The sequence below is a fragment of the Copadichromis virginalis genome, linkage group LG12, assembly GCF_057382275.1.
Source record: "Copadichromis virginalis isolate Kocher_CV1m ecotype Utaka linkage group LG12, C_Virginalis_male_GT1.1, whole genome shotgun sequence".
Classification (NCBI taxonomy): Eukaryota; Metazoa; Chordata; class Actinopteri; order Cichliformes; family Cichlidae; genus Copadichromis; species Copadichromis virginalis.
The window spans coordinates 18,492,265-18,514,461 of NC_140629.1; the positions used below are offsets into that span (position 1 = coordinate 18,492,265).

Here is a 22,197-nt window from a genome sequence, read left to right on the forward strand (position 1 = left end):
TAACTCCTCTGTCTCTCTCTCACACCTGATCAAAAATTGAAATCTGTTCCGAGTGCTTCTCTGTGTTCTCAGCTGAGCAGGACAGGGGGAGAAGAAGAAAAAAAAAAAAAGGAAAATGGAAAAGAACGTTGTTAATGTCACTGAACCATGAAAGGCTTGGCCCGGGGTTGGAATGACTCGGTATATAAGGTTCTTTAGTGCTGTGGCTGCGGGGATAAACATAACTTACATCAGCCCTTCGCTTGTACAGGAGATTTCCTCTCCTGGCACTTACAACCTCAACACTCTCACTACACTGTGATTCGCACACACGTACACACACTACACATAGTACAATCCAGACCCTTTCAAGTTGCTCGTGCTCACACACACACACACACACACACACACACACACACACACACACACACACACACACACACACACACACACACACACAGACCAGAGGGCAAACGAGGGCTGTGAATAGTATTTTTTATTCTGTTTGTAAGCTTGACAGTGGGTGCTATTACTTGCTCACACATGCACACAGTTTAGTTGACTTTTGTGGGATGGATTTGTATCAACAGCAATATAAAATTATTAATTGCTTTAAGACTGTATTATCAGTGTAACGTCTCACTGTGTGTTTTCTGTGTCTTTTTTTCCTCTGCAGATCATCACTCAGTATGTTTATGAGCTGTTGGAGAAAAAGTGCAACATGACTAAAGAAATCCTGCCAGTAAGTACCCATACTGAAAGGAGGCATTTTCTTCTTTGATTTATGCCATCGAAGATTAAAGGGAGTATTAAATATTAAAATGGACGTAAATGCTTAGGCTTCAGAGTGTGATTATGATATTGAGTGTTCTGTTTAAAAAACTAAAGAAAAGGGGATTGTGAGGAGTCAGCTCTCCCAATTCATTCTTTGTCTTTCTTTTTCTATCTCACTCAGTTTCTCTCTTACTCCCTGTCTTTCTTACCCTCCTCCTCTGCCCACATCCTTTGTGCAAAAGTGTCTCCTCAACAAATTAACTGTATTGTGACGTTTCATTTCAAAGGCACAGAGGCGCAGCATGCTGATGCTTAATCTGTTTTGCATTCAATTGCGCTGAAGGGGACTTTCTCTTCTGCCATCGTGGAGTTATTCTTTGCCCAGCTCATCCAGGCTCAGAACGCACACTTAATTCCTTTTATTTGTTGTTGGAAGCATGTTTGTCTCTTTTTTCCCCCCCTTTACCTCGCCATTCCTGCTCTTTTTTTCTGTTTATAAAAGTAGTGATCATTTTTCAGTGCGCGTTTATGGGGATGTTAGGCAGCGCCAGTGTTTAGAAACATGCCAAAGTTAGCTCCAGCACTAACAGTGTCCATAAATCACCTAGCCAGAGTCAGCGCCTTTCATTAGCCCCCATACACTTTTACTGGTTTATCTGCCTGGCCTATTTATCTCATTATTCCCCTGGAAAATTGCTCTGTTATGCTTTTCTGCTGCCCACCCGCCCACACGTATGCGGCGTGTGTGTGTGTTGGTGGTGGGTCCGTCCACCTGCATGGCATTGAACTTGTGACCGCAGATTTTAAGAAGATTAACCGAAGCCAAGTATAGGGAGAAGGAATGAGGGCGCACAAGAGAATAAAGGGTAAGATTTTCTCCCCCACTTGGCTCCCTTTGTCTGTTTGGATTAAGTTCTTGCAGCTGCCACCCATGGCTTTTATGGACAGTGTTTGTCTCCTTAGCGGTTATTCTAGGCATACTTGGGAAGGATGCAAAGAAGCACTGGATGTGGAGCACAACGGCACACACTTTCTCTCTCTCTCTGTTTTACTCTCTGTTATAAGGACTGTTATCTGAGTGGTTAATGTATCGATGCATGTGAGCTTTTTTAGAGTACACACAAGAGAACTCATGCACTTTACATATGGAAAATATCTTTTTTTTTTCAGGTGTTTTTTTTCCTCTAAAGCAATAGAATTCAGAGATGTACATATAAAATCACAACAAGACTGTTTTAAAGCATTGTATTTGAAATGAATTACATTTCGCTGACACGTGGTAACCCGTATTTTTCTGGACGTTCAGGTGGATGCCACAGAAGATGAACCCACCGGTTTTATCTACCTCAGCCCAGATGCCTTATCCAACCCATCTAAGCTGCTGGTGCTGATTCAGGGCAGTGGTGTGGTGCGGGCTGGTCAGTGGGCCCGTAGGCTAATCATCAACCAGGACTTGAACTCAGGGACACAGATCCCCTTCATTGAAAGAGCCATGCAGGTAGAGGTCACAACAAAGAATTTCAAGCTATTTTATTATCTGTTGAACGAATGTTCTGGTCTGTGACCTGTTTCTTTTTTCTTTTTCCCCCTTATTTTGCAAAACTGGGAGTCAGCTTTGGTTTGGTGGTTTTTGTAGGACTTGTACGATTTTGGTGTGATGGGTGCAGCACACAGTTTATTTGAAACACAGGCCTGAATGTTTGGGGCTGTTGAGCAGTTGTGGCAAAGTTAGACTCAGTGTGGAATCATATTTTAGATGTTATGTACTTCACTCGGTGTTGGAATGGGATTGCAGGCATGCTTTTTGGTTTATTAGTTTAGACTCTTGATTTACTGTATCGACTCACTTCAGTTTAACTTCATTGTACAGCTTACGCAAGCGTAGGAAAAGAAAACAAAACTTCGCCCTGGGGTCATAAGAGAAATTATGATGCTGAACACTTTGAACATTTCACATTTCATATGATCACAGAGGCAAATAATGAGCAGGCATACAGTCACAGGTGCAAACTCCTACCATCAAATGATATCACGCACTGAATTTTGGCTTCATTTGTATTGTTAATAAACCGAAAGACTTTCTTCACTTTTCCTTTTCACAGAATTCTTGTGTAGCGTTCATGTGTTCATGGATGACTGTGATGCGAGAGGGAACAATGTAGAGTTTCTAGCCTTTTAGTTTTACAGGTGCACATAAAAACTGGAGGTTACGCCAAGTGCTTGCTTGTAGGGGGTCATCTGATTGTTGAGGTTTTCACTATTATTTTGGGGGTTTTGCCTTACAATTTAAAGTGCCTGAGGTGACTGTTGTGATTTAGTGCTATACAAATAAAATGGAATTAAATTGAATTTCTAGAAACCTAATGGTGGATGCTGGGGGGACTGGTTGAAACAGCAGACAGCGATGCAAGGGAACAGCAGCACTTATTCGAGAGGGAGAGATGGTAAAAATCAGCAGCTTAAACAGACTGCCAAATTGGGAATGCGTGTTTGATATATAATGTGAAAAGAGTGAGGCATGTTATTGTGTGCATGCCTAAACCAGCTCACAGGCTGCTTCACAAATGTATGTGTCAGCAACCAAAAGGTACCTCTTTCTGTCTAATTATTTTCACCCGCTTCTCTATCCTCACTACCACTTCATGTATAATGACCTACTCTTCCAGATGACACAGACTAGATTCTTTCTCCCGCCTTCCTTCGTTTTGCCCATCTGATTAACATAAAAACGCTGCTGTGTAAATCCCTCTCCTATTGTGTACAACAACTGGAGAAGTTAGAGTAGCGCATGTGTGTCCATGTGCGCTAACGGATGAATCAGGTACCCCTAGACTGTCTAATACAGTTACCCCGGCTGGTGTTACAGTTGGAGAAGGCAGGGTTGTGCTGTGGAGAGCCAAAGTGACAGCTTCAATATAGAGAACATGGTGTGTGTGTGGTGCGAGTGTTGCCCATTCATCATAGTAAACAAGAAATCGTGTTCTTGCACCCTGACAAATCATCATCCAGACATTTACTGCACAAGGGCCTTGTACTGTGAGCGCACTGGAGAAAAAGCCACACACATTTACAGTCAATTCATGCTGCTGGCATCCATTATGGACATGTTTGTACTATATTATGTTATACCACACAGTGTCTCTCGATGTCTTATGTACCGGAGTTACAGCTACTGTACCATCTTCAAAAAAGACTCACTTTATCGCGATTTTGGTGTCAACTTTACAAATTTGATAAGATTTGTCATTTCCCTTTTTGGTCTTACAGTATGTACTGTATGATTTTATTTTAGATTTTACTTTATATTTATTGTAAGAGTTTTGCATGAAAGCACGTACTGAGGTGAGAGGAAAAATTAAAAAGGGATATGAATTGAAATGTTTTTTTTTCTGCCTCCAGCACAGAAGGAGAAACTCCGTAGCTACCCTACACTACCAGCCAACGTTATAAAAAGGCACCCACGTTTATTTAATAATACGTAGTGGTATCAATATTTCTTTGAGCATACACAGGCCATATTATATCAGGTATTTGACATGTAATTGTATGATGTTATTACTCCCCTTTTATGCGCTTCCCCTTAAACATTTTATCTGGCTAGCTCACATACCTGTGCAAACTACTAATTCATCATAATGACAGATGAATCCCATCTTACTCTTTAAAGATACAGCCTTTCCCCAGTAAACCAGCACAAAGACAAACACTCACAGCGACATGACATGAGTAATACGTTATTTTAAATTTATCTTCTGTGTCAGTATTTATAATGAATGCCTAATTGGTCGGCCAAGGGGACTTCTTAATCCAAACATGTGGGAAGAGAGGTACAGCAAAAATTGTGATGACTAGGTGAGATCTGAAACCTGACAAGTAGCCCCTATCCCTCCCTGGGCAAAAGAGATGACTGTTTGTGAAGTTGTTGCTACATGTGTTTATGTTGGATTGCAGTCCAAATCTTTCCTTACTACATCTGCTTCTATGTTATTTGTCAGCAGTTTAATCTGTGGCTATCAAATGTTGCTCTGTCTACCTACCGGATATGTTCTGCTGCTAAACACAATGCTCCTGACTTGTCAGAAGTCATTTTGGAAAATTAAGGAATCGTGTTGATTGACTGATTGATTTTGACAAAACAATCAAAGAAAATAGCGTATATATCCACTTAATTAAAGTCATTTAATTGAAAATGAGCTGTGTGAAAGTAACCAACCCATCATCAGGAGTGCAGACCTAAAAAAAATAGGTGTCTGGACTTAAACTGTTCATTAGAACAGGCTTATTCTGTGTGACTGTGTGAAAGCAACACACATGCCATTATTTTATTTATAACTTTGTTAAGTGTGGTTTTGGGTCAGAATGTCACATTTTCTCAGTATAATTTTTAATTATGTTTAGATTAGGGTCCGTTTTGTGGGAACAATCTGTTGTCTCGAGTGTAGCTCATGTGATGTTACTCATGGGAAACTGATTGGAAATTCAAAGCCTGCAGCAAAGGGTCAACTAGAGTGCATTCAAGGAAATCTGGGGGAGCTTGTGGCTTGGCAAAACACAGAATCACTACTCACACGCACATACGGATAAAACTGTTAATTCACAGCGCTGTTGTAATGTGTGTGGATGTAGTGCGAGCACACTCTGGAATTCTTCGCCATGTTCCTCAGAAGCTCGAGTCAGCTTTTCCTCTCTTCCGATGGGATCACCTCTGCCAATCAGGCGATTGTAGGAAAAATTGCTGATTGGGCTAGTTAATCAGCCCCTTCACGCAACACACACGCATACACACATGCACACACAATCACATTGTTGGGTGAATCTCAGGGCAGTCTGTCTCTTACGCCGCAATTTACTTCCCATCACCTGTCTCTTTCTCCCATATTCATCCCATGTCTTGTTCACGCTGCTGTATGATGGTGACACATTAATAACCTGGCAAAAACATATACATTAAATACAAGTCACATAGACACGTGCACACAGAGAAAGCACACATACATAGACGCAAACACATCACACTTGGATGCAGGGTATACTCGGGACTATTTGGCGCAGTGCACATTAATGCTGGGTTGAGGGAAAATTTTTGTGCCATCTGTGTAGGCCTCATGCATGTTGTCTTTATGTGCATGTGTGCACATCTAAGTGATGCTATTCCCAAAGTGTAGAAGTAAAATGACAGGTGAGAGGAGAAGGAGAAAAGGTTGCTCCAGCAACAAACACAAAGTGGTGGAAGAGGTGGAAAAGAGGAATCTGAGAAAAAGCCGAGTTGATGGGGTGTGGGGTGCAGAAAGGGAAACAGGTTATGATTGGTTGGAAGAGGGCAGAAGTGGAAAGAAGGAGAGGAGTGTGGAAAGGATTGATGCAGAAAGAGAGAAATAAGAGGAGGACGAGGGAGTGACTGCAAATGGGTTGGGACTGGCAGAGGAGAGACGGGAGTATAGAGAGAGAGTAGGCAGAAGGCAGGCATCTGACAGCTCCACTACGGGGAGAGGGCCTCTTAATGACAGCTTATTCCTTCATGATTTCAATTCCTGACAGTCGACAGGTCTGCTTGTTGCATCATGGCAGCTGTATCATTACCTTCTGGCCCTGTCAATGCTCTGCATCCTGAGACTGAGATGGTGGAGGTGTAGGGTGCGTGCCATGGGGTTTGGAGGGGATGAGGAGGTGGGAAAGAGAGTTTAGACTGTGAGGTTACAGTCGGAATATTTGAGGGAGGAGGGATATTGAATATTGAAAGGTGGGATCATAAGTTATATGGTAGGTGTTGGAGTTAGGAGTAGGACTTTCAACTAGTTTGCATCCATATAAAAACAATGTACATGAATCCTGTTTTGAGGTTGTAGCTGTTTGGTATTGTACGATCAAGATGCAGCAAAGTTGATCCTTTTATTTTACATCGCTTCCTAACTTTTTTCTCCCTCATCCTTTTTATTCAGCTGCCTTTTTTTGCATTTTGCATTTTGCCGGTGATACTAGTTGCTACCAGTAGAGAAATTTTCTTCTAAAATTTTCTGTATTCTGCTGCGGTCCTGCAAAACCTAATTTCCTTTTTAGTATTTCTGAATGCTTGTAACTTTTGTCAGCCACCGAGTTTCAATTTACGTTTTTGTCAGATTGTCAGAAGTCTTCAGCATGAGAAAATAGTTTATGAATTTAAACTCCTTCTCATTGCTTTTTAGATCATTTACATATGAATTAATACATTTACAATACCAAGTCTCTCAACCCTCCAGTTTGTTAGCATGTGCGCACACAGCTCCACACGAACCACGAGCGTTATGCAAGGTCTTCACGAACGACTCAATTTAATTTGAAAGTTGCTCATACAAAACGGATCTATAGCCGCTGTCGCCCCCCCTTCCTTGTCTCCATCTCACTCTTGCTCGCTCACTAACTCTCTTGATAGTGAGTCAGGCCCGACACTGGAGATTCTCTGGAAAGAAAGAGGGGGTGTGGTGTTTTCGAAAATGTGTCAAAAGCCTAGGGGTTTGTATCTGCCCAGAATTTCAATGGGAGGCTGAAAGGGGGCAGCGAAGGCAGACACACTCAAACACAGGAATCCTCTTCTAATTTCTGTCATGACCCCCCCCCCCCCCCCCCCCCTCTTTTTTTCTTTTTTTTTTTTGCTGGATGATGTCTTCTTCAGAATTGGCTGCGCACTCTCACACTCTATCATCTGTCTGGCTTGTGTCATGGCCTCATGTGTTAAGAGGATATCTCTCTGTCTCTTGTCTCTGCAGTCACCATTCTTCTTCCTCCTCTCTCATTAGTTCTTCTAATTCCCCCTAAGCTGTGAGTTAACTTGTTTGTGTGTGTGTAGCTCAGTGATAACATTGTATGTATAGTGTGTGCACAGTCTATCTTGGGGCATCAAGTGGTTACAGAGGCCAGACAGGTATCTATCCAGCTAGCCAGCCTTAGCCAGAGGACAGTTTGTGTGTGTGTGAGGTCAAAAGATGCTCCGCCTTGCTGTGGCCTTGTAATAGTTGCCCTGCAAGCAACACACACACACACACACACACACACACACACACACACACACACACACACACACACACACACACACACACACACCTCCAGGTGGGAAGGTCCCAGCGCATCCCGCAGCTCAGATCAATGCACTTGACACCTTCAAAGGCGGGTGTGGGGCCTGGACTTGCTCTGGGGTTAAACCTCTTTTAAATAGCCTCCCGCGGGAAGGCAGCTGTCAATAACCCACCATAATTACCGGGGCCTGGCCCGCCAAGGGCTCGGCTGCACGGGCCAAATTAAAAATTGATCAGAGGGAGAGAAAACATTATTTTGTGGTGGTATTCCCTGTCCTAACAGCACTGCTGCTGCCGTATGAGAAATTTCATCAATTGACGTCCAAGCTAGATATCTAGAGACCTATTTATCTATCTATCTGCTCCCCCTTTCGTCCAGATGAACAATGGAGCGGTGTCCCTGTTGTAAAAAAAAAAAAAAATTATTTGCATATTAAGTGCCTTGTAGTGTGCATGTATGTGTGTGTGAATTGCATGCGAGTGTGTGTTTGTGTACGGTGGATGAGCACGCAGCTGATTGTTATGTGCTCCAGGTAATCGTACATCATCCTGTATCTGTGTAGTGTGTGCACACCTTGTAGCAGTATATTGATTGTGGTCTCATTGAGTTTCTCTTGGCGGGGAGCCTATATTTGTTAGTCAGAGAATGATACAAAGAAGATATGTTCATCCTCGGGCTTCCTCTAGGAAAACACACCCACCGTTGTTTCACAAGACATTGATGAATGAGAATGACAGTTTACAGTGGGTTTAAGGTCATTTATAAACATGCACCACAGGTAAAAGATCATATCAATGTTTTGTTTGAATCATTAGCGTAGAACATGCTCTTTGGGTTGTATTAAGATGTGAGAAACCCTTCTTAAAATACATTTTCATGTGGGAGTTACTATTTTCTAGAACTGGCATTGGTAATTTGCACCCAAAGTAAATCTGCTAAATAGCTCGTTCACACACGTGTGTGACATTATGACATTTAACTTTTGGGCTAAGAGCAAGAATTCAAGGAACAACTGTAAATGTTTTGGACTTAATAAGTGTTGATTGGCCTCTATAAACACAGGAAGTGTTAATTTAAACACTTTCAGCGTTAAAGTAAATTAACTGTGGTAATTTTACTGTGCAGAGATCACTTATTTTGTATTTAGTACCTCAGGATTTGCACACATAGCACATGCAAATTGTATTAGAGGATTTCTCGTCTAAGCATAATCCAATTTGAATAGTGTGACTTTAAACCTAGCACTTTAGATCAGTCATTGTGAGAGCTGCAAAACCCCCCCGTGCCATAAAAGCCGGGGCAGGGATCTGTCAGGATTGTGTCCACTTTCTGTTGCTTCCCTTTAAATTAAAAGAAATGTAATTATTCCACAATAAGTTGAACTCAAAGAAATGCTGCTAATAGATATGATGAAATTCTTAGCTTTAAGGCATGTGTTGTGCTGCAATGTTGTCTTTTGCAAACAGAGCAATTTCAGCAGAAACTGAATATGTACAGATGTTAGATATAAACCGAAGAAATCCCTAACTTGGATGAGAGCGTTATTCATAAAGGCACTCTCATGTTGCCGAGGTTCTCTTATGGTATGAGCTTAGAAAGAAAAAGAAAGAAATGCGAAAGAAATTGTTATCAAATTGTAAACATTATTTGTAGGTATTCATTAAGCTATGTTTGATAGTTGACAATTTTTTTTCTCTTGAAATTAAATTATATTATCAAAAAGGCTTTGTCTCAGTGTGTACGTGCATGATTGAGTGTGTTTATGTCTGTGTGTGCGTGAGGTGGGTAGTAGGTCATTTGCAGCTTCAGGCTGTGTATGTGTGTCCCAGTGGGAAGGTCTTGTTTAGTCTCTCTTCCAGAGGCCCCCAGGCAGTGTGTGGTGGATACCTCTTCACTCTCTCACAGGGAACACTCTTCTACTGCCAGTGCAAACATATTCCCGTACTCTGGAAGTCACAAACGCACCGAAAAATTCTCCACATTCACAGCTGGACCGTAGCACCTTTTTTAAAATCCATATGCGGTTGTATCAATTTATATTGCATGTACTCATCCATGTACACATACATACATTTAAAGGCTGTTTCACTCTCTTGTTTATTTTACCTTAGGTTTGCAGAGGTTAAACGTGCTCAGCGGTGTACTTTAAAGGCAGAAATCGAGCTTTGAGAGGAGCCAGTGTTGTGCTCGTAGCTCTCACTACGCCGCACACACCTACAGAACACTCAAACAATCATAAAAACACATATTCAGACTGAGATTCAGGCTCACTGAGAATCTCTCGGAATCAAAGCTGAAACTTGCTCTAAGCTCACAAGTGCCTGTGTCATACTCCTCGACAGTCGGCACCATATTTTGATCAATGAAGGCAAACTTAGTGTTTAAGTAGGGGTTTCCAGGGTCCGGTGGGGTACTTGAGGGCTAGAGGCAAAGTCTTTTTGTTTCTAGTTATTGCTGACTCTGTGGTTAGAAATAAAGTAGATACTGCAGGAGGGCTTTTGTAGATTGTTGCGAGTGGTGAGAAATATCTTTTGTTGAGTTGCTTTTTTAAAATGTATTTTTCTACGTTTACGTTTTTATCACATTTTGTCTTTTGATAATCGTAGACTAGAGAGACAGAAAAAAGAGCATGCAGAAAATGGTTCAGCTAGTTGCGAACTGGTACATGCACCACTTAATTATCTGCTGTCCCTTTAGTTGAACGTTACAATAAACACAGAGTGTCGTGCATTATATTTACCAGTTTTCCCCCCAATATTTATGTAAGAGTGCGGTTTTATCTTTGCTTAGCTGTGTGTGTGTTAATGTCGTGCAGCTGCCTGCGTTTGCCTGATGCTGGACTGAGACTGATATATTCCTACATGTGAAATGTGCATTTCAGTACATCAGATCATGGCAGTAATGGTGTCTGAGTGTTTCAAGAGATATGTGCTAAAGAAGAAAGACAGGCAATGACGAGATACGGCAACAGCGATCAGATTTGTCTGCAGCTCTTTTGCCTTCTGCAGCTCAGTGGGTTAGTGGAGGACAGCTGTTTTTGCCACGTCTCTGGTCCTCATACTTAGTGAATCAACATGTATCATGGCATTAAAATGTACAAAATACATGCATAAGGTAGGGCTGCTCAATTAATCGAATTTTAATCACGATTACGATCTGGGCTTTCAACGATCATTAAAAATGACTGAGCCGATTATTAGCCCCTCCCTCATTTATCCGCGACACCTTAAAGGCCGGTCCGTGAAAATATTGTCGGGCATAAACCGGTCCGTGGCGCAAAAAAGGTTGGAGACCGCTGATTAAGAGGACCCGAGGGAAGCTCGGAAAGCTAAGCAGAAGTTATTTGGAGAGTGACTGCCGTTGGTTGAAAAGAGTTTAAAAAAAAAAAAAACTTCAGTGGTGTTGCACACTTTTTTATATAATTTTTTTAAAGTCATTGTTAACCCTTTAAATCCGGTCAGAGCAGCACGCTCCGTTTTGCGTAACTATTTTTAAATCCCTGTAGAACCTGAACCGTGTAAGCTAGCGCAATAATTTGTTTTGCATATGAAACCGGAGGAGTTGTACTTACATCTGATGCCATCAGCTTGTCCTCGGTCACGGTTTCGTTCCACATATAGCTTTGCAAAAATTGCATAAAAAGCGCTTGCAGGAACAAAAACATAATATTCCAGAAACACGCTTCGCCGTTCCTATCAGCTGTTCGTAACACTTCCCACAGTGAAATTATGCACATGCTGTTTTCTTTGCAAATTTGCATCATAGGATTGTTTTTTGTTTTTCCTGCAGTATATAAAAATTGCTGTATCTCCAAAATAAAACTATGAAGACACTCAAAATAAATTTCCTGTGGTGGGAAACTATTTTTTGCAACTTTTTTTGTATTTAAAGTTTTGAGGGATAAACCTCTTAAACTTCTCCAAGTAGAAATATATGTAAACAAAACAAAAGCGATTTTCAATTTTTTTTTGTAGTTTATTGCACTTTTTTGCAATTTATGTAATTACTATGCACTTAATGCATACATATTATTAAAATATGGGCTATAACAGTTGTATTGATGTATAGCAACTTGAAATGCTCCCACAAATGGCACTACAGCATGTAAAAAAAATAAATAAAAATAATATAAGCTCTGGTGGACTTGGTTCTATAGTAGGTCTTAAAGGGTTAAATAAATATCGTCAAATAATCGTGATCTCAATTTCAGTGAAAATAATCGTGATTATCATTTTTGCCATAATCGAGCAGCCCTAGCATAAGGAATCACGTGTTTGTAGTTATCCATATCACTTTTGGAATTAGTCAGAGACACATTTGATCTGGTTTGAAAATGCAGTGCATTTTCATTCATAAAAGCGCTACAGAGACTGAGAGCAATACAGACACGCGAGCATCACCAGCAGACTGCTCACATTGTAGCTTACTTTTCAAAATGCGTTGTCAGCTTGCTCAAGGATAAGAAACGAGCTAGATGGGATATTTACTGTCACTTTCTATATAACCGTTATGCAAGAAACTGACATGTGTGGCAGTCTGTTTTTTGAAAAGCAAAGATAAGTCAAATTTCACTATAAATACTGAAGTGGCGTGTCAAAGTCAGGTGAGATGATCTAGGTACTTCAGATTTAATCGGGTTTTCAATGTTAGAGTCTTGTTAATGTCAGGTGTGAGGCACTCATCTCTGTATGAAAGTTCCTCTTTGGCTTTCTGTTATGTGTAATGCTACAAAATGGTGAGATCATGATCTGAATTTGAGCGCACAACAACACGCAACACATGTTTCAGTTTGTTAGAATTTGTTCCTTGCTTTACGGTGGAACTTGTCAACATTTTCATCTGAATTGGCACCAACTTGTGTGTTTGGTCTGGCCCCCTCCCCTTTATCTAGTATTATGGTCCTCGTAGTAGGTGTTATTATCCCACCGTATGTTGACAGCCTATCTCTTAACCCTCTTAGGAGCACACTATGGTACGCTTGGCTGACTTGTTTGCACTAATGTCAAGTTTTAGCGGTTAGCAGGCGGTTACCATATGCTACTGTGCTGCTGTCGCCCCCGATGTCAGTCAAACGAATGTCAACCTAAGCTCACAACACAGTACACAACAGCATGCACTCAGAAACACAGTGACAGAGTACACACACACACGCACACACACAGACACACGCACACACACACACACACACACACACAAAGTCATACACACATATACCCATACTGTAGGCAAGTCAAATGCAGACATTGAAAAAGGAATAAAAGACCACATCCTGTTGGGATGCTATGAGAGGACAGTGTAGCTTGTTTCCAGGAAAACCCTGGTGTCTTGCTCTTTATCAGCTGACTGAAGGAAACAAAAGCATCTGCAGTGATCCTTACTTGTAAACACAGATCCATATTACACATAAGTAAGCATTAGATACACTCTTGGTTTAAAGTCTAAAAATGTATCATTTTGTTAGAGAGAGTTGTTTGGACTAATCTGAAATCCTCTAATGTGTGCACTAGGTGATATGTAGTGCCAACTCTGTTTTTAGCAGCACAAGTCTGCATCTTTTAGGCACAGTTTTTGTAGCCAGTGATTGATATACAGGATTGTGCAAAAGTCTTGAGCCATCCCTCATTTTTTTCAAAATCTGCTTTATATGCTTTCAAGCAGCCAGACTTTCTTATTTTTTTAAAGAGGCTTGAGCAATAGTTCTCCAGCTTTTGGTTTTTCTATGGACATTTTGGAATTCTAGGATTTTTTTGTGTGTTTGTGTATGTATTTTACCAGTTAGCACTGAGCTATGTCTCCAGAGATGAACCAGTGTTGCATCTACAGAAAAACACTTTATTGCGATCGTGGCTCAAGAGTTGGGAGTTCGCCTTGTAATCGGATAGGTTGCCGGTTCGAGACCCAGCTTGGACAGTCTCGGTCGTTGTGTCCTTGGGCAAGACACTTCACCCATTGCCTACTGGTGGTGGTCAGAGGGCCCGGTGGCGCCAGTGTCCGGCAGCCTCGCCTCTGTCAGTGCGCCCCAGGGTGGCTGTGGCTACAATGTAGCTTGCCATCACCAGTGTGTGAATGTGTGTGTGAATGGGTGGATGACTGGATATCAGAATCAGAATCAGAATACTTTATTGATCCCTGGGGGAAATTATTTTTTGTTACAGTGCTCCATTTTAAACCAACATTAAGACAAGACAGACAATACGCTAACTAAGAATAGTACAATATATACATATATATACATACATACATACATACATACATAAGTCACTTATAAATAAATAGTTGGAAAAGAAACATGTGTAGCTGTAGCAGCAAACAGTGTGTTAAGTGTAAAGCGCTTTGGGGTCCTTAGGGACTAGTAAAGCGCTATATAAATACAGGCCATTTACCATTTACCATTTGCTGGCAGTCTGTTGCAAAAATGAATTTTTCCCGGATTTCTTTAGTTGAATCTAAAAAATGCTGCCAAAAATAACACAGCTTGACTTTTACACCAACAAGATGATTCCAGATACCTATTAGCTGAAAGCTTGGCTTATCATGGCATGGTGTGCAGTGTGTCCATAAAACAATTGAGGAAAATTGACAAGTGGATTAAAGAAGAAGTGACAAGCATCCAAAAATCCAAATTGTTTATGGTATATAGTATATGTGGAGAGGAGGGAAGTCCAACAGTGAGTGTCTATAATCATCTTTAAAGAACTATTCCAGAAGACTACTTAAATAAATTACAAGGAAGCTTGTCTAAGAGAGTTTAGGCTGTGTTGAAGAATAGAGGTTGTCATGCTAAAATCTTTTCCTTATGCACTTTCTATTTGTTTGCACCTTTCACTAAACCACTGCATCTATTTCTGCATCTATCCACTGTGTGTTAAGTGCCACTGATGTCTCCACCTAAACTAAGATCTGCTGTAAGGGACCAGACTATGAAACAGAAATATTTAGTCTCGAGGACAGCTGCCTCCTGCTCGCAACTTGAACTTCAGGCATTATTGAAAGTGTACCTTCCCCGGTTGTTCAGCAATCCCTTCTTGCTTCCTCTCCCATCTGTCCAAGTTAGATGTTGGTGGCAGTTTTCTAATGTTAACAGAGTTGTGTTTTGCTCAGTGTTCAGAGTAGCAACAGCCCTGCAGCTCTCTGTTCATATTGACCTTCTTCACACTCGCCCTTTCTCTCTCCCTCATGAGTTTTCCTCCCTCTTTCATTTCTTTCTTTGCTTTCTAAGGTTCTTATTTCCTGGTCACCTCTCGGGCTGCCTATGTGGCTGTTTAATCCAAACTGCAAAAAGTAGCCTTTGGAGTCAGTCTCTTTGGCCTTTGACAGATCAGGATGGCAGTGTGAGACCATGGAGGATTGGGCTGTTTCTGCATTCAGCTTGGTGTTCCACTCTCGTTTCCTGCATCTGCCTTCTCTCGCCGTCTCCCTGCTCCTCCATTTTTCTTGCTTGCTGTCTAACTTAAAACATTTGTTAAACTGCTGAGCACCAGCAACGATGGACAGTGATAAAGAAATAACATTATAGTAACAGTAACATGACATGGTGCTGTACAACCCCAGGGAATGACAAGAGAAAAAGGCGCCATAATCCATTTTAATTTGACTGATATCATTGTACTGGGGGAGAGAAAGAGCAAGAGAGTGAGAAGCAGTTATTAGCAGAGCGGAGAGCGAGAGAGTGATTAGCAGAGTGAGGGAGACAGGGATGGAGCAAAGGGGGGAGAGGGAGAGAAGTGAGATGTCTCAGGCCAGAGACTGCACTCTAGCTGACTGCAGTGTCTTGTGGTGACCTAGTTGCAACCTCTTTGAAGTCCACAGGCTGATCACGCTCTATAGGCTGCAGAGGAGATCTCCTGCACACGGCTTTATTAGACCGGGATAGAAAAAAAGAGCAAGAGGTGATTTAAATTCCCGGGATCCTGAGGTTGCTCTAAACCTCTTTAACCCCAGATATATATACACATGTCTTGGTTATGCATGCTCTATTGTACTTGTGTTATCTGTCATTTCATGTTTTAGAATATGCCTTTGGCTCTGACTGTTAAGTAGAGCCTGACCAATGCTGTTCAAGCCTTTACCTATTTTTAGGGTGTGGAAAAAATGATGTTGCACATGTTGCCAATTGTTTCTATTCATATACAGTAAATACCTACAGTGTGTTCATTATAGTGAAAAGGGTCAAATTAAGGGGTCATTGTTTTTAACTTTCCAGCAATATTGTCCTGCTACGTGTTGCAGAAAGAGATGATCATTTTGCTACAGTGGAGTCGGAGCTTCTCTGGTGGACAAACTAGCCAATAATCTCTATATGTGATGACCTATTTTATGAAGAAATATCGTCTCATATTGGATTACATGTGTCAGTGATAGGTCAGTATAAACAGATGTGTGCTTCTGGACAGTCTGAAGTTCTGTGCTGTGTGTCTCCGTGTGCGTGTGTCTATGTGCATGCATAGCAGATACTCCTGCTCTCTGGAAAGTGTAGCTGTAATTTCAGGCCAAATGCAGCCGTTATCCTTTAGCCCACCACATTAGGAGACAGTGGTGCATTGTCAGGAGAGCTGACCTAGAATAGTCCAATCACTCTACATTCAGCCCCCTGCTTGCCCTCTCCTGTGATCACCACGCTGCCAGTGCTGCAGTCTATACTATGTGTGTATGTACTGTATGTGTGTGAGTGTGTGTGACCCAATTCAGTCACTGGTGTTGCCAGGCTTGCCCCCGGTGAGGGCATGGATGTTAGGGCACAAAACCTTCAGATGTGTGTTCTGTTCAGTCAGAGCTGTGGATTTCTTATGTTGTCATCTGTGGTTGTAGAAATGAGGCAAAACTAATGCTCGACTCCCACTGCTGCCCGTAAGTTTCCATTAACTGTGCGTATGCCTGTGATTGTATCCATTCACTACAGTATGTGTCTAGCAAGAGACAGAGCATGTACACACAGGTGTGTATGTGTGTCTTTGAATATGCCAGTGAGGGATAGGGAGTTCATGGACACATGCTCGCTCACACTCTATGACTTGGCCGCTCAGTGAACTCTCTCAATTATCTTGAGCCTTTCTCCTGCACCCCTCCATCTCTCCATCCCTGTATCTTCCCACCTTCTCCCCATTGGGAGTCTGTATGTGCAGACACACTCTGCTGGGGGCATGCTTAACCTTTTTTCCTGCTGCAAAACATAAGGAGACAGAGACACACGTGCTCTTCTTCAAGTTGGGCTTCAATTAAAAAATCCACTTCACTTTTTTCCCCCCTTCCTTTCTCCTTTCCTTTTTTTCTTTCATTCCCTTCCTCTGCCTTCTTTTTGAAGTTAGCCTGGGGCCTCACAGAGCCTCATCAACCCTTTGCCTTGGCTAGATTGCATACAGGTACCCTCTGTGGCTATTTCAAATGACTTAATTAGCTTCTGAGTGCAGCGGGCTGGTAGAAGACCTCTCTCTCCCTGTTCCTCCGTCTCTCTATCTCTGTCTTTGTCTCTCTCTTTCTCTGAAGACAGAGAGAGAGAAAATGATTGAGCCCATATGACACATTTAGTGCCTTGCCGTGTGGTTTCACTTTCTAGGTCATGCTCTGTAAAGCTGGCTGCCTGTTACCTTTTAGAATAAGACAACACACACTGGTGAATGCATTTAGGCACACACACTCAGACATGTCTCATTCTAGATTAGCTTTGATTGAGTTTTTCTTTAGGCTCCATCCAAACACTATCCTTTGTAATTGATCTCTGTTGCAGTTATGCAATATTTATGAATCCCGTAGCCAAACGGCATGTGAGCCAGATGAGTAGAAATTTGGTGGCTTTTTGCTTAGCTCATTTGGCATATGTTTGTTTGTTTTGGCGGCTCAGACATAATCCAACACTGTTTTGTTGTGTTGAGTCCCTAGGCGTGAATTCCCATACACCTCAGTGATCAAGGTGTGTGTTTCGTCCTCAGTTTTTGCTGTGCCTGTGTGTTTTTTAAAATCAGTGACAGCAGCGTCGAGGGCATGCCCCACTGCATAAAAAAAAGAAAGAAAATCCACATCCATCTCAGTCCCGATGTACCGACACACACACACACACACACACATAAACAAAGTGGCATATCTTATCAGCTTTTTCCTTGGGACACGTAGGAAACAGAAGCCTGTTGGATCTTGCCGTCTGCTTCTGCTACATGGCTTTAAATCTGAGTCTCTATGTAGGTAAAAGTCTCGTGGAATGTCATTTTCATGAAGAATCACAAACAGTATCAGAAGTTTGACAATGGTTCTTTTTGCATTGTCAAGGTCTTCTTGTGGGGTTGTATCTCCATAATACTTTATTTAATGAAGTGCCTGATGAAAAAATATGACCACAAGGATGTGAACAGTGATGGTCATCAATGACTAAATGAGTTCTCTCACCCCTTAGGGTGGGAACAAGATCTCAAGGGCTTAAGAGAGCAATGTGCCTGTTAACTTCTGGCCTTCTGGTCTAGCAATAGTTTGCTGGCTAGCTTCAGGCATGTGCTAAAAACCTGGGCCTGCTAAATTAAGTTTGGCTGTGTGCACAGCCTGTGGCATCGCACACATGCACACATAAGAGCAAGCCGCTTGAAGTCAGGCATTCACCCATACTAGACACACACACATGCACACACACACACAGACACACACACACATTTATCCTCCCATTACCCAGTCTTAATTGGCTACCTTCCGTCTTTCTCTCTTCCTCCCTTTCTCTCTCTTGGATAGGCCTACAGGCCTGTTGGTACGCTGGCACACAGCAGCACAGTTTGGGCATACCAGCAGGTCTGGGGGCAAGGAAGAAATTGGAAAGAGAGAAGCAATACAGATGGGTGTTAGGATGAGGTTCAGAGCACAACCAGTAGATGAGAGACAGTAAATTGTAGCTGTTCCTCAACACAGAGTTGTATTTCACATGAAATATATTCATTGTATTAGAAAATACTACATTATTTTCACCAGCGTATATTGACGGTACTTGAAGCTGCTCAGAAAGTAGAGTAGGAGATGCCTCGTTCCTTTCCACTAGTTGAAGAGTTGTCATGTGCTGTCAGCCAGCTTGTTCTCCATGTGCCTGTCACTGCTCTGGATAGGAGCTCTGGGTCCCAGCATCCTGCCAATTGGTGAACTGTGTGTGATTGTGTGGGAGGCTGTGTGTGTGTATGCGTGCGCGTTGCCCTCAGAGCACTTTGTTGATTCTACTCTGCAGTGTCAGTGACACATTGAGCGGGTTCGGTGGGAGTCCCCTGGTTTCCCTCGTGCTGTGTTTACTCCATCTGTTTACTCCCCCAAAACACTCTCAAATCTATTATCCGCCTCTCTCTCTTTTTCTCTATTTTTCACTCTCTGTCGATCTCTCTTATTTACTCCTGACTTCTCTTGACTTGTCGTTTCAAATCAGTAGCTGTGTGGTAGTCAGGTGGTGTGCCTGTCGACAGCCAGCACCCGTCTCTTCCTCAGCAGGAGACAGGATTGAGTTTCTCTCTCAGCCATCCAGCTAGCCATCTTTTTTTTTTCCTGAAAATCCAGAGCACATTCCTTTCTTGGTTGGATATTCCATCATTTCAGTGTTCTTGATTAAGAGAATAGTTGAATAAAAAACCTAGGATTACACACGCATAGCTTTCAGCTATTACTTGTAATCAGTTTCTGTGCTATACTCTGTATCATTAATATGTGATGGGTGTAGTCTTCGATAACGTATAAAACCCCCCAAAACGAAAAGCGTTTGAATCTGATCGTATTATTGCTGAGGTATTGATTGACAAAATGATTTTAAAGAGTGCAGTATAGTATATTTTTAAAGATTCATCATCGTCGTCGTCGTCAAAGTCTCGCTTGGACGACTGACGACTCGCTTGGAATTCAGGTTAAATAAAATGCGTCTTAAAATTATGAAGCAATATTTTGCTCGTCTTTTTCGTACCGCATTGCCTCTGATACAACTTTAGTATACTAATGTGGTCATTATGCAATCGGTAGCATGGATTTATAATGCCAGTCCAGACTCTGCTTATGATGTGTAAAATAATAGTTTACATACTCAATTCCAAGGGCAGCACCAAGGGCTCATGAATGAGAGATAAAAAGAAGTGAAAGCAGAACGCGGGAAGAAGAGAGAGGTGTCTCTCTTTTTTTTTCTCATCCCGGTGACCAGCTAATTAGCTACACTGCTGATCTTCAGCTGCAGGGACAGAGTTCAATAGTTCATCTAACTACCACTGAGCTACAATGGTTGTAAACCTGGATTACCTGCTTTACCAGCTACCAACCTCAGTATTACAAGTAGATGTCTTGTTCAGCAACCTGGACATGAAATGAGTCCAAACAGCTGGCCAGGTGGATTTACTTGAAAGCTGAAAAGAGGCACGCTTACTCCATAATCTCTGCAATCACAAGTTTGAATGGCCTGGACTCTGAGAAGCTAGTATTCACAGGAATACAACCAAGGATTTATTAGTGGAGTCAGATATAAGATTACTGTCATTTCAAATGAGGTATTTTAAAGCTTTGTCCTAGATGTGTCAATATGCCTGTAAAAGATGAAAAGCTATTGATGATATGGACCATCAGCGACCGTCAATCAGTTTTCCTGGTTAGAAACTCAAGCATAGGTAAGAGGCTCTTGCTTTGATATTGATATTTCAAGCATAGCCATCGAATTGGACATCTATCGATTTCTTATTTATACATTTACTTTATTTTTAAAAATGGAGCATGCTCCAAAAAGAGAAAGTTGAGAAATAAAATAAGTGGCATATCCTCCTGAGAACTGAGGAAAAAAGAACCTTCCTATTGAACTTTTTTTTTATGATTTCCTGCCTCTGTGGAGCTGAAAAAAAAAAGCCACCCAAACACATTAGAACTCGATGGAAAGCCCAGGATGTCTTCTATTTAGTACATCAGGACTTAGCAAAAGATAAAGACCAAAAACAAATGTCCATTACAGAGGACATAAATGAATAGGCAGGTTCTTCATACAGTAGCAGTTGTTAAGCAATGCAGAACCCTAAAAGCAGTGTACTATACACAGAACAAAAACCTGATGTTTTCCTGATCTCACCTGTGAATCACATTACAGAACAATACTTCTTCTATTTAAGCAAAAGTCTAACAGCAGAAATTGCACATGCACGCATATACACCTACACCCTGTGTTCTCATGCTCTCACATCTTTATCTAAGCTTCAAATAGTGCATATTGTTGACCAATGTGTGAAGAGCAAGCAATACAGGAAATATTTTCGCAAGCAAAATGCTTGTGAAAGACAGCAAAAGAGAGTACGATGAAGAGACTGACTACATCAGAATAGCATATAATTGGAGACAACATATTAAAATTTTATTCCTCTTTCTTTGCCCATTTTTTCGTCGTCCCATCATCAGATTAAAGAAAAATCATCCTATTAGTCTGTTAATAAGGGTGTAGTGCCCCTCACTGAATGTAACATTGCAGCACAAAGCACAAGAATACAAAAACTGTGAGCCTTTGTGAATTTTAGATCTGGGGGAAAAATGTCGCTGAAAAATGATCTTCTTATTAACTGTTGCCTTCAATCTAACGTGTGAGTCTATTTGGCTTTTTTCCTCTTGGTGTTACCTTTTTATTGGTGTAAGAAACTTTCCTGGACTAATCTGGTTGTGTGCCAGTTGTACCAGCGCTCGCTTCCTGTCGCTGGCAAAGCCGAGTATAGCAAAGGGTCGAATTATGCTAATGAAGTTGTCAGAGGCGTGTAGCATCAAGGCTGATGGGAGGGCCTGCCAAGCAGCCAATAGTGAGGCTGAGGCTGTGATCAGCCGAGCATGATGGGAGACCACCCTGCACAGCGAGTACTGAGGCCCGGCACAGCCCCTAGATCAAAGAGCTGTCCCTCTAATACACCAGCAGTTAGGGCGATACTGCCGCTTAACACACAGACACACACACACACATCTCATAGACACACATAAATAACACCTGGGTGCACGCAACATGAACAAATACAGTTGAAGACATTCCTGAGTGAACCAAAGTACACGACCAGAAAAATGTAGGACTACATACTTGAATACATACAAAACAAATCTTAACTCAAAAATAACTCTTGCACAGTAAGAATTCAAATTGAAAATGTAAAAAAAAAAAGATCCTAATTTTGTGTAGATTTTTGTAGCTTTTTATTAACTTCAGCCGCTCTCTCACTCCCTACGAACAGTTCTGTTTCCCCTTTCGAAGACCGTCTCTACTTTTTCTTCATCCATGTCATGTCTTTCTTTTGGGCCCTTCTTTAGTTACGATATCTCATTAATAACCACTTCTCTTGCCTGCCTCCTGTTAGCCTCCAGTGTTAGCCTGCTGCTCGTTCTCTCGCCCCGCCGCCTCTCTGTCTTTCCTCCCTTTCCACTCCTCTGCTCTCTCCTCTGCCCAGGGTT

General features: G+C 41.7%; 1 protein-coding gene across 1 annotated transcript in view; it reads left to right on the forward strand.

The window, feature by feature from the left end:
* arb2a (ARB2 cotranscriptional regulator A) overlaps positions 1–22,197 on the forward strand; it is a 172,631-nt gene that overhangs the window by 17,719 nt on the left and 132,715 nt on the right. Inside the window, exons 5-6 of the mRNA XM_085475145.1 lie at positions 656–721; positions 2,060–2,251. Coding sequence (XP_085331271.1) covers positions 656–721; positions 2,060–2,251 — 258 coding nt within the window. The remainder of the gene's footprint in view (positions 1–655; positions 722–2,059; positions 2,252–22,197) is intronic.